General features: G+C 32.5%; 1 protein-coding gene across 1 annotated transcript; it reads left to right on the top strand.

Annotated features, from left to right (window-relative positions):
- The first annotated feature begins 2,710 nt into the window (after window positions 1-2,710).
- LOC101500910 (AT-hook motif nuclear-localized protein 28-like) lies at window positions 2,711-3,976 on the top strand. The gene has a single exon (XM_027331649.2). The coding sequence runs from the start codon at window positions 2,724-2,726 to the stop codon at window positions 3,693-3,695; it is 972 nt and encodes a 323-aa protein (XP_027187450.1). The 5' UTR covers window positions 2,711-2,723; the 3' UTR covers window positions 3,696-3,976.
- The last annotated feature ends 9,538 nt before the right edge of the window (window positions 3,977-13,514 follow it).

Below are 13,514 nucleotides of genomic sequence, written 5' to 3'. Positions count from 1 at the left end.
CCTATTCTCCACAACTCATTCAAAAATATTTTTCTCCCCCTACATCATGTTTCTAGCCTCTCTCTAAATATTGTGAGTGTGGTGAGTTTTTTTAAAGTTCTGGCTCGAGCGAGTTTTTGAGGCGCTAAGGTCTCGTTTGAGTTTTCAAAGGCATTTAGGTTTTTTTTTTCTTCAAAAACTTGTCTATGTAATACTCAATTTAAATTCTTTATATTTTGAAGTTTATTAGGACGTTCGGGATATGCCAAATTATCTTACTTTACTTTAAATATGTTTTTTTGTTAAAATTTAAAATGTCAATTAAGGTTTAATTTAAAACTAGGACTTATATGTCGTTACTAGGATCTTGTTTGGGTTAAGTTTGGAAGACATGACTATACCCTAATAATATTAATAGAGTGTTTCCTCAGTGGTTATAATGCCCTATCATTATCCAAAAATTTATTTAAAAATATATTTTAATTCATGGTGAATTATTGGTAATTATAAAATAAGCATAATTATCTCTAGAGGTATTGTTCAATGGCAGTCGTCTAATCTCATGCTTTGGTTTGTTTTGTTGTTTTGATGTATGGGCCCCACTAAACCACCTAGCAACATGCCACAAAAACACTTATGATTTATGTGATATATATGCTATGATGTTTTCCTTTACTAATTGGCTCAAATTTATCCAATATTTATGACATTTAGAATTAGTTACTTAAGTTTCACCAATGGGACAACTAGGTGTCTCAACTTTGGAATGGACAAATTTTGTTCCCTTGTTGTGAAGGGTCCTCAAATTCCTTGATCGACCTCCACATCAAAATGACAATGAGCGTAAACGTGACCACAACGTTGGCAATTGGCGATGAGGACATACATACCATGGGGAGAGTGTCTAGGTGAACATAGAGGGCGAGCCGAAACTGGAAAAAATCTTTGTGCACATTGCGATAATGGTAGCGATGGTGCATTGTTGGTTCTCCATTCTTTGCAAGCAGATGTTCTAATTTTCGATCATCTGTGACTAGTTTCACATTAGGGTGAGAAGGTCATCGAGGGTGGCTCCACCATTCTAGACGACGGCGAGTGTGATGTCAAGTTCTCTGTTGTTGGTAGTGACAACTCAAGAGGGAGACACCGTGGCCCCGTTTACTTGTTATTGTACGTTTATATGAGTGGTGTTGTCGGTGTTTTTCCTAACATTGTTACACTTATTTCCAACCATTAGGGTAGATTGGGAAGGATGATCGAACTTAAATCACGATCAGTTCTTCATTTCCTATGTAGAGCGGTATTTGCAAACACTATGACACTCAAATAAATTGCTATTTTATGTAAGTGAAAGGTATGATAGGATAAAAAAAAGTTTTTATGTAGTTGTGTCATAATAGCTATATTTATAGGATGTGGGATATGTTTGTTGAGAATGGAAACATTATTGTTCGACAAGATATTTTCTATGACCTCTGCGTTTGTCCGCTCATGACAAACTACGCATTCGACAAGTCCAAAAATATTTTGACTAAAAAATAAACGCTATCATTATCCTAAATGAATGTGTGAATAGTTTTAAGATGAATATTTTAGAAATTTTGCTAAAAATTTATTTTCATAGGTATGTTACAGAGGAAGATAATAGATTTACGTTATCTAAGAAATGAACAACAACGAACTCTAGAAAGAGACTTAATAGAGTACGTTACTTTTGAAAAATCTTTTAAGTCACACAATAGAAAATTAAAGTTTTTATTGCGATGAACTCAAGTATTAGACATATTGGATATTCATATTGATTTGATGATATGATATTAGAATTAAATAACACAAATATTATGGAATCTTATACAAGAAAATAAAAAATTTGATTGAAGTTGTTTTGAAAAAGAAATACTTAAATCAAATTCACAAAAATCTCAAACAAAGACTTTATGAATAACAATTAATAGATACACTACAATATCAAATTTTTCAATCCGAATCAGGTCTAAGGTGTTGAATTCAATGTTAAAAACATAAAACATTCAAGATTCAAAATCAAGACAAGATTATAAATCATAAAATTCTAATAACAATCTTTCTATCAATTTTGCATCAAAACAAAAAATGTCATCAAACTCCAAGTAGAATGAAAATAAAATAACAATGTAAAAATCCAAAAATTAAATAGAAATTCACTCGACGACTTATACATATTTATCTACTTCGTTCGTAGAGTATATCTTGTCCCCATTCAATCGAATAAATTTTTTTTCCTTTATTATTATTGATTGTGAACATTTAAAAAATCCTTCGTTCGTAGAGTATATCTTATTACAATACAATATAAAGAATGAGATTCGAGAGGCAGCGACAACAACTTGTATCAAAAAAGGGTTTATGGATGTTTAGACAACTGAAACTATGACTATAAAACTCGCCGTAGATGTAGCAAAAGTATTATTGAATCCAATTAGATTGTTGTTAAAATCTTTAAATATTTGTTATTAAGAAGTTAAATATAAAAACATATTAAAATTTGTGTATTTTATAGTTTAAAATTATAAAAAGTAAATATAATAATAATAATAATAAAATTATACACATTTAAAATTTTAATTAAAAAATATTCGATTTAATTATATCAATATTTATTTATTTATTTAAATTTTTGAAATAATTTTATGTTTGGTTATGAAGTGTTAGTAATGCAGTTGTTTTATTGAGCAGTATTTATCCCTGTAGACATCCCATCAAATATGAATTTATCTGTATCCGTCTGTCATATCTGTGAGCTTAGGACCCCACTCTGCGCCAACCAGCGGCGCCATTTAGTCTTTACTTGGATTCCAAGCTCACCCACCTCCCTCTCTCTTTCACTCTCTCTCTCACTAAATATTCACTCTACTTTCACCTTCTTTTCTATTCTTTTCTCTTCTCTTTTCTTTGCAATTCACATACAACAAACCATGTTCTCAAACTTTCAACATAACAACCTTTTTCAACCTTCTCGTGAATGCCAAACCTCTGAAGATGATGATGCCCGAAGCAGCGGTGGGCCCAATCCAATAACTACCCAAAATCCTTTTTCCGGAAGAAGCGCCGCTAGTGACGGGGCTTCTATTGAAATTGGACGCAGGCCCAGAGGCCGTCCACCTGGATCCAAAAACAAACCCAAATCCCCACTCATAATTACTAACGACCCCGAGCCCGCGATGAGCCCACACATTCTAGAAATCCCTGGAGGAAGCGATCTTGTCGAGTCAATAGCCCGGTTCAGTAACCGAAGAAATACCGGTTTATGTGTATTAACCGGTTCAGGAACAGTCGTTAACGTTACCCTCCGTCAACCTTCAGCACCTCTCGGCACCACCGTTACTTTTACCGGCCGTTTCAATATCCTCACCATATCCGCCACCTTCTTCCCGTCATCGGAATCCTCGCCGCCGATGCCTAAAGAATTTTCCATCTCCCTCGCCGGACCTCAGGGTCAGATCATCGGAGGATTCGTCGTTGGGCGGTTGGTCGCCGCCGGTACGGTGTTTGTAATAGCTGCTTCGTTTAACAATCCGTCTTATCATAGGCTGCCTTTGGAAGAAGACGTGCGGAGTAAGTCGGTCTCTGGTGGTGATGGACAGTCGCCGTCGCTCTCCGGTGGGGAGTCGTGTATGTATAGCTGTCAGCTTCCTTCGGATGTGATTTGGGCTCCAACGGCAAGAACACCTTTCTGATATAATACATAATATATTAGTTATCACTTTTTCTTGCTATTTATCAATTATGGCTGCTTTTTCTTTCTTCTTGATTTGTACTCTAAACACTGCCTTTTCCTAAGATTTTTTATTTAAGTAGTTAATTAATACAATATAAGTTAAAATAAGAGTTGAAATATTTATCTATTTAGTTTCAAATTTAATCTAAATATATAAATTTTTCAATTATTATTTTTCTTATATTTTAATATAGAGTAATGCTTAATTACTACTTTAAATGAAGAGTTTCTTTCTTAGTAGTTTTTAGCATGTAGTTTGTACTTAGATATTTGTTTTTGTTATGTTTCTGGGTTAGGTTTTTCTTTTTAAGGAACATTCATGCCTGCCAAATTTCTTCCAAAATTTAGGGTGGCACTATTTTTTTATTATCTCTGAGTGGGGTGTCCATTCTCCTCTCTTAGCTACAATTTTTTCATTTGCAAAATTCAAGATTTGAGTTTCAATTTCACTTAAGCTAATATACAATTTTTTTTAGTTGACCTCATTTAAAGTACTTAACTTTAAATATCTTATACATTTAATATTATTTAAGGATTTTAAGTTGGTATTTTTTAGTTTGTACTTTGTGGTTTATAAAGAGGAAAGAGTTCTAAATATTTGAAGTACGGACGAGACTCAATCTAGAATCTGAAATTCTGTATTTTTTGGTTCGTCATTTTCTGAAGTTTTTATAACTACTAGAATCGTATAAAATGAAGAATTTTCTTTTATTTAAAAATATTTAGAATAAACGAAAGGTATTTTCAATAAGAAATTTTCTGAATTTATTAAACACTTATAAAAGAATCTAAATATGTACGTATAAAATTTAATATTATATTTAAAATTTTGTAATTTTGGTCATACGTGAATTTTTTTATTTTTTATGTATTGTATAAAATTTTCTTTATTTTCTGATTGATTGAAAGTGTAATGAAATTATTTTATTTTCTATTCAATCTGATAAAATATTCTTGAAAATATAGTGATTTAATAAATATAAAATATACTTAAAAATATGATAGTGATTTAGTAAAACTATGAACAAAATATATTAAATTAATATGCTACTTAAGTCAATTACAATTACTATTTGATATCCCACCTGAAACGTCCAGAATGTACCTTTATAATGAGTATAATAGTTGTGAGGTAAATGTTGCCATATTGATGTAATAATATTTTTTAATTTATTTTAAAGTTCTTTTCACCACAAAATTTTCATTCTTTTATTCTTTAGCAAGAGTCAATAATTAATAATTAATTGGCGGTGTTTGTAATGTTTAAAATGCTGGATTGGTTAGTGGTGTTTTTTAGAATAAGATTTGGAAATTCCATAGTGGGTTTGAAGTTGAAGGAAAAAGTTTACTATAATGGAAGATTACTTGGCTTTGAAGAGATTGGGAGTGGGGAATAATATATCTGTACACTCTATAATGGTTAGCAGTGTAGCAGAGAGTAGAGAAACATATATACATGATATTATTATTGGACTGAATGAAGATAATGGTAGCTGAAGTGACTAATATTGCTATATATACTTGCTTTGGTTGGTGTGATATTGCTGATGCTAGCTAGCTACCTACATAGGCTGATACTTTGAATAGATAGCTTTTCTTGATTTGGATAAAGTTGATCTAGCACGTGGCTAGGGTTATGTTTTGTGCCTACAATTTTCTTTTCATTTGCGTGGATGTGTTGCTTCTATCCTCTAATAATTAATAAAAATAGTGTTTTCTAATGTCTTTATTCCTCCATCACCTATCTATTATGTTCTGTACTTTCTTTTGTCTCTTTTACATCCCTTTTCTGCCTTTAGGAAAAAGGGATATATATGCTTACAAGTTAAGGGTGGAAGGTCTAAAACAACACCCGGTTTAAAATTAAATTTAACACACAACTAATAAAAAAAAAATACTAAAATACTATACATACAAATTAACACATATTGTTTTTAAAATATTAAGACATAGCAAGGGAGTGTATTTTGCTAAGTAGCAAAGAAATGTAAACAAATTAACATTAAATGTTCACAAGCCAAAGATAATGGTGATGATTTTGATGATTATGTTCCTGAAGTTGTGTTTGTTAGTAAGGAAAAAAAATTATCTTCCTTCAGTGTGTAAAAAGTCTATTCTTGTCATTATTTTTTTTTTATATCTGAAACCTTTTTTCTTAAACAATCAAACTCAACCGAGAGTTTGGAACCATAAAAGACCTCGTCTGTGTTTTTTCTTCCATCTTCCCCTTCATATATACTTTCATACATTCATATAAACCCAATCAATAAGCAGCCTAGCCTCCCTCGTATACGTCAAGTCATCAAACATTGTCCACTTTTCAAATGAAAGATTAAATTAAAAGTATTTTAAATTTCTTTTTTATTAGGACTAAAATTAAATTTGCATGTTTATTTAATTTTTTTTCTTTGAACGATTTGATTCGCTAAAAATCATATTTTAACTAATTGACCACCAATTGACCACCAAAACATGTAAGGTCCTATATAGTTTATACAAGTATTATGATTAGTGTATTATAAGTTTGTTTAAATGTTTTTTAGAAGATATTGAGAAAGAACAATACTAATGCAATATATATTTTTCTTTTAACTAATGGACTAGTAAAAAACTTTATTTCATGTATGATTTATATAATAAATTATAAATGATATATTATTAGTTTGTTCAAATTTTTATTTAAAAAATATTTGAAAACATAATATTAATGAGATATATATTTGTCTTCTAACTAATTGGCATGTGAAAAGTCAACCTAGTTAGGATGTGTTTCTTCTATAATGATATCTGTGCATGCTCTTCGTTTATCTAAAAAAAGTTAATCATTGAAAAATATTTGTCTCGTATATAATTTATATATTAAATTATGATTTTGTTTATATTTTTATGGAGAAGATATTAAAAGTATATGCTACTAATAAAATATATATTTCTCTTTTAACTAATGTCTAATTGGTTAGTTTGTGGAATGTTCAACGGGTTATCATCATTATGCTAGACTTATGGTTGATATTGATTTGATTGCAAAGTTTCTTGACCAAATTTTAGTCAAAAGAAAAGGTTTTGCATTTTATGTGGGAGTAGAATATGAGAAACTATCAATGTTCTTAAAGTTGTGCATAATGATATCGAGACTTTAAACTCTAATTGTCTTGACATGATTGAGAATGTTAATGATCATTTTGAAATTTTGTTCTCTAAATAGAAAGACTCGACATAGATAAGTTGCAAAACACGTCGGAAACAAAAGCACCCATGCCAGGGCAGGTTCAAGGAACCAATCCAAATGAAGTATAACTTCTAAAATATTAGGGGCATGGACAATCACTGATCAAGATTAGCCTCCAAAAAATTATGTGCTCAATATAAACCAGGTGTTACAAGATTTTTTATGTTAATTCTAAGGACAATTTACTTCATAACCTTTGAGGTGTATGCTCTTCTCAGCTTGACCTTCACAATATTAGCAGTTCGGATCAACATATTTCTTTCACCTTGCAACATAATGGTGTAAATTTTGGTATGATTGTTGTTCATGTGTTCACGAATTATATTGATATAAGATCTTTGTGGTTTCATATCATTAATGAGAAAAGTCAATTAAATCTTCCTTGGTTTCACTAGTAATTTCAATACTATTTTGGCAGCTCATGAGTATAGAGGGCATAGTTCCTATTCTATAGGTTGCATATGGAGGATTTCCAAAATTGGACTAATTGCAATTCTCTCATTCATTTGTCCACTAATGGTTCTCAATACACTTGGTCTAATGGTAGAAAAGGTCGAGGTCATATTGAAAAGAGATTAGAGAGAGTGATTTGCAATCATAGGTGGCTAGATTATTGGAATCCTAGCTTTTGCCTCACTCTCACTGAAGCTAAATTTGATCGTTATCTCATCATGCTAGAGTTTCATAACAATGAAGCTAAACACATGATTGCATTGTTATCTTCATTTAAGTTTATCAGGATGTGGACTTCACACTATGATTGTATCAATGTAGTGAAAAATATATGGAAGAAGCATGTTACAAGTTGTCCCATGTTTGTGCTTAATCAAAAATTAAATTTTCTTACATTCAAGCTTAAATTTTCGAATAAGGAGGTTTTTAATAACAGACATCACAGAGTTCAAACTACAGTTATAAATCTAGATAACATTAAAAAAAATTATTGATTATCTTAGTCCCTTAGACAATTTATTGAATGACGAGTGGCACACACAAATGGAAATGAATGAAGCTCTTAATTTCGAGGAAAAATATTGATATCAAAAAACTAACATTAAATGACATTAAGAGGGTGATAGGAACACCACTTTTTTTCATAAAATGGAAAAAATTAGATTTTCCTCCAAGAAAAATATGGTGATATTCATAAGTTTCTTGACTTATGGAGAAGATATTGAAAGTATATGCTACTAATAAAATATATATTTCTCTTTTAACTAATGTCTAATTGGTTAGTTTGTGGAATATTCAACGGATTATCATCATTATGCTAAACTTATGGTTGATATTTTCGAAGGATTCAAAATCAATACGTCATTATGCAAAGTTTCTTGACCACATAACTATTGTTAGAATTAAAGATATATTCAAAATAGGAAACAAATATGCCTCTATTCATAATGACGTATTGATTTTGAACCCTTCGAAAATAGAAGACATATTTGTTTCCTATTTTGAATATATCTTTAATTCTAACAATACTTATGTGGATAATGGTTTAATTAAAAACATAATTCCTCGTCTTGTAGATAATTCTATGAATGTCATGTTCACTAATTATCTATCTAGCTTTGAAGAAGTTAAAAATGTTGTTTTTGGCATGAATCCTAACAATACTCCAGGACCTAATGACTTTGGTGCTTATTTTTTTCAAAAGTATTGGGATGTGGTTCATCATGATATTTTATTGGTTGTTCTTCAATTATTTGTCCAAGGTTGGACTCCTCCTAATTATAACTCCAATTTTGTTGCGCCTATTTTTTAAGATTGCTTATCCTAGTAAAATGGATCATTTAGACCCATTGCCCTAGCCAACTTCAAATTCAAAATCATCACTAAAGTTCTTGTTGATAGGTTGGCCACTATTATGTCTAATATCATATCTTCTCATAAAAAAGGCTTCATTCATGGTAGGTGTATCGGTGATTGCATATGCCTCACTTTTGAAGCTATTAATAAGCTTCAGGCTAGAACCTTGGCTGAAATTTAGGCTCTCAAGATTGAAATAAGAAAGGCCTTTGACACTATAGATTTGACATTTCTTATCAAAGTTATTCAGGCTTTTTATTTCAACAACAAGTTTTGGCATTGGATTAACACCATTGGGGATCCTTTATCTCCTCTTTTGTTTTGCATTATTGAAGAGGTTCTTAGCATGACTATATCCAAATTGGTTTATGAAGACTCATTTTCTTTGATAAATGGCTCTAGATACAGTTATGTTCCTTCCCATGTTATGTATGTCGATAATTTGATGATATTTTGCAAAGCTTTTCTTTCCAAAGTTAATAACCTAAAAAGTATTTTTGATAGATTTGCCACTATCTTCAATCTATGAATTTATCCTAATAAATCTATAATTTACATTGGATATGTTTCCAATAGACGACATAATATCTTAGTTGATTTGCTTGGGTTTTCTATTGGCTCTCTCCCTTTTGCATATCTTGGAATTCCTATTTTCAAGGGAAGACCTAAAGTTACTTATTTACAATCAATTGTTGATCGAATCAAGCTAAACTTGGACCTTGGAAATCATTTCTCCTCTCTATGGTAGGTATTCAATTGGTGAAAATATCATTCATATTATCTTTTATTTAATATTTTCACATATATTCTTGGTTGACTTCTCTTCTCAAGTATATAGGCAAATAGATTAGAAATTCCATCTGGTATGGTAATATTGAGCATAGAAAATTGGATATTGTTGTCTACCATAAAATTTTCTATCCTTTTAATGAAAGTGGTCTTGAAATTAGGTATTTTAGTGACATTAATAATGCTGCTATTATGAAGTTCCCCTGGAACGTAGTTAATTCTAGTCAACATTGGGTTATTCTTCTTAGAGGCGAGTCTTTCAAAGGCATATGCATATTATATATGATTTTGATTCCTCCAATTGGATTGCACTCAAAGCTAAGCTAATTACTATTTACGAGAACAACAAATGACAACTTAACAATGGTGACAATATTAATGATGTAGCTAAATATCACTAGAATGGGGGTTGAATAGGGATTTTGTTGTTAAAAATAATTTTCAAGTGTTTTTAAAACTATCCTCTCGCAGAGGATGGCAAGCCCAATGATGGGTTTTTCAGATCTGAGCTGAGTAAAAAAGTGAGAGAAAAATATGAGAATGACAAACACAATTTTTATACTGGTTCATCTAATGAAGGTTGCGTCTAGTCCTCACACTCTTGTGAGATTTTACTAATGTTCAAACAGATCAACCTCTCACTGAGGATGATTACAAATTATGTATTCTTTAGCTTCACCAAGCTTACAATCAAGTTTCAAATATTTCCAAGTGTATCTCACGTGGAAATTACAGAGTGATATGAGAGTGATTGATTCTAAATACTTTCTCAAAGGATTTACAAAGATCTAATGTAGGATTAAAGAAAGTATGAAGAGAGGATGGGTATTGCTCTTGATAGGTTTAAGATACTTGATCTTTTTATGCAATATTGTTGTGTGTTTAATGATGAAGAGCTTGCTGCCTTTTATAGAAGTCTTATGATGTTCCTTTCATGTGCCAAGCTCTTGATGACCGTTGGAATTCATTACAAAAGATCCAAGGTCTTTCATCATATTTACAGAACTGCCATCCAGCTGTTCTTGGACTGGCAAAGGCCATCCTCGCGCAGGAAGATCAACTTCTTTGAAACTTGATCTTGAGATGTCCTTTTCTATTCTCTTTCTTCAAAGAGTGTAAGGCTGTTTCTTTGACAATGTGATCTACAACCTTTTCAGAAACTTTAAGGACTAGGTTGATTTCAACTTTTGAGAGTGATGTTGACAAGAGAGAGAGCCACCCTTTTATATAGGACTGCCATCCTCCAGTCCGAGGATCAGATCTGCTTTTAACATGTGAAGTCTTCCATTTTTGGCTTGTTTGTTGTTGTCTTTCTGTAACTTGACTTATTCATGTATTCATTCGTGCAAGCACAATAAATGGTCTGATTTTAGCCTTTGCACATGTTTGATGGGTTGCTTTCAACTTTACCGAACCATCCTCCAGGCTAGCATTGTCATCCTCTAGTCTAGATTTGGCCATTCTCGTCCTTTTCCTTTGGCCTTCTAACTTCTTTATGTCCAGTGTTTTATTTATTCATTCTTTGATACTTTTGTGTATTTCTTTAATGAATAAAAACATTTGTTCTGGTGAGGACACGTTTTGTTCAGATTTGAATCTTCATTCCCTTCGCGAGGCCATCCTTAGGAATTTCAATCTTCCATTTTTGAATCAGATTTTTCTTCTTTTTGCCTTAATGATTAATAACTTGTTTTCTTATATAAATTCACTCAAAAGCACATATTAGTTATTAACCACAATCATAATCTCTTAAGTAATTTTGTTATCATTAAAATCATTTGAGAGATTTTGTCTAAACAATCTCCCCCTTTATGATGATGATAAAATTCTTTAGATTATGATTTTAAATAAGACAAGTTCATAAGATAAAATGTTTATGCTCCCTCTCAATCATATGTGTAATAATTTTTAAAACTAAAAAACATTACTCTCTCTGAATATATGCCAAAGTTTGGAGATGATAAAATTTTAATCATAAATAAAACTTCATAATAATAAGATAATATTCCAAAGATATGTTCAACACAGCATAAACATCAAACATGATACATAGGCAACACAACAATTCAACTTAACAAACAGTTTAACACAAAAACAACTATTGGATAAGCATAATCGTTCTCCCCCTGAATTTGGCAGCATCAAAAAAGAAAGAACCACAGTTTTAGTCAGATAAGGATGGCTCGTCGATGGAGATGGAACAACAGAGGAAGGCTGGGCTGGTAGCTCAGGATGATGATCTCCAGGAGCAATAGTAGGGGCCAAGTGTTTGGTAACCCATTCAAGAACGAGACCAAATTGAACCAAAGAGTTCTGAAAGTGAGTGAAGTTGTGAAGGATTTTCTTCTGATCCTTCCTAATTGATTTGAGAAGTTTCATTTGCTTCTTCCTTTCCTCAGTCCTCTTGCTAGGAATCGAGTCCTTAGGTTGATCATTTACACTAGAACTCTTATTTTGGGAGCTCCCAGCATTGTCCTTAGAACAGTTATGAGTCGTTGTAGTAAAAAAGGCGTCAATGGAACTGAATACACCTTTGACCTCAGGGAGTGGTTGGCCAGGTTTTTCAAAGTTTGCAGCAAGAGGAATGGAAATTGGTTGCGAAAGATTTGGTCGTGGGAGCATATCTTTTTCCGCTGGCACAGTTGGAGGAGAAGCCATAGGCACATCCGTAGGAGAGGGAGGATAAGAAAAATTGAGATAAAAACATAACTCCTCATTATTTTCCATATTTTGAAGAGGAGTTGGTGTGAAGGTATCCTCAGGGAGAAGATTGGCTTCATGAAGGGGAGTCAGATTGTAGATTGGTGAAGACTGAGGTGGTGTTTGGACAGGTGAGTCAGGAGAAGGAGGGTCACAGAATAGAGATGGAGTATCATCAGAAGAGTTACGCAGTGGAGAGGTGGGTTCTTGAATGAGTGGTGATGGTGTATCCTCATATGGAGGTTGATTGGTTTCTTCTTCATATTTTTGAGAGGGAGATGAGGAATAACGAGCTTTCCGTTTTCTTAAAGGCAAGGAGGTCATCATGTTGAATCCTCATTTGTTTGATATTCTTCATAGAAAAAGTGTTGTTGAAGTTAATGGAGGGTTCATCCTTAAGTGGGATTTTGAAAATTTTGAAGATTTTAGTCAAAATCATCCCATAGGGAGCAGATCGTCCCATCACAACAGCATTCAATATGAAGCAAAAAATAACATGTCCTAAATTAAGAGGAGTACCAGTCATCAAATGATGAGTGATCATGAGGTCAAGCTCAGTGACCTTCTCAAAGCTTCCAGCTCTGGGCGTAATGGAGTGTACACAAATGTTGTGGAAGATTTGGCACATAGGAAAGAGGTCGGAAGTCACTAAAGGTTTTGGAGGTTTGATGAGAGTGTTTTGAAGAACAGAGGTCCTTCATCGCGTATATTAAGAATTTGACATAGCGTAGTGGGATTTATCTCCATATGAACCCCTTTTAGTACCATACTAAAATTAGTGGTGCCTTTTGAACCCTTTCAAGCAGCATAGAAATCCCTTACAAGGCGAGGATATTGAGGTTCATTGATTTGGAAAAAAGAGGTCCATCCGAGTTGGTCAAACATTTCTTCCACATTAAATCCTCCTTGTTTGATATCAGCAAGGTCAATGATTTTACAATTGACCACAAATTTGTTTTACCATTTTGAGATGTAGTTAGTCTCTAATTCGGCCGAATCAAACAGTGGAGTATTTTCATAATTTTTTGTGGATGACGATGGGGGTTTTGGTGATGAAGGTTTGGCTTTTTTAGGAGTTAGAGTTTTGGAGGTAGATTTCGCATGAGGAGGCTTATGTGAAGATTCTGGAGGGATATTTGTCTCTGAATCATTAGAATGGATGACATGAATCGTGTTGTCTTGAGGGGGCGCCTTTTTAGATGAAACAACTCCAGACATAATCCTGGAGGAGCGCCTTATGGGAGGGGAAGA

Source organism: Cicer arietinum, chromosome 2, assembly GCF_000331145.2.
Source record: "Cicer arietinum cultivar CDC Frontier isolate Library 1 chromosome 2, Cicar.CDCFrontier_v2.0, whole genome shotgun sequence".
NCBI classification, from domain to species: Eukaryota; Viridiplantae; Streptophyta; class Magnoliopsida; order Fabales; family Fabaceae; genus Cicer; species Cicer arietinum.
Note: the sequence above shows the minus strand (reverse complement) of the source record. Positions and strands in the feature narration are given on the sequence as shown.

Bases quoted from the DNA above. Each gene is read 5' to 3' on its own strand.
- LOC101500910 (XM_027331649.2), top strand. From the start codon at position 2,724: ATGAATTTATCTGTATCCGTCTGTCATATCTGTGAGCTTAGGACCCCA.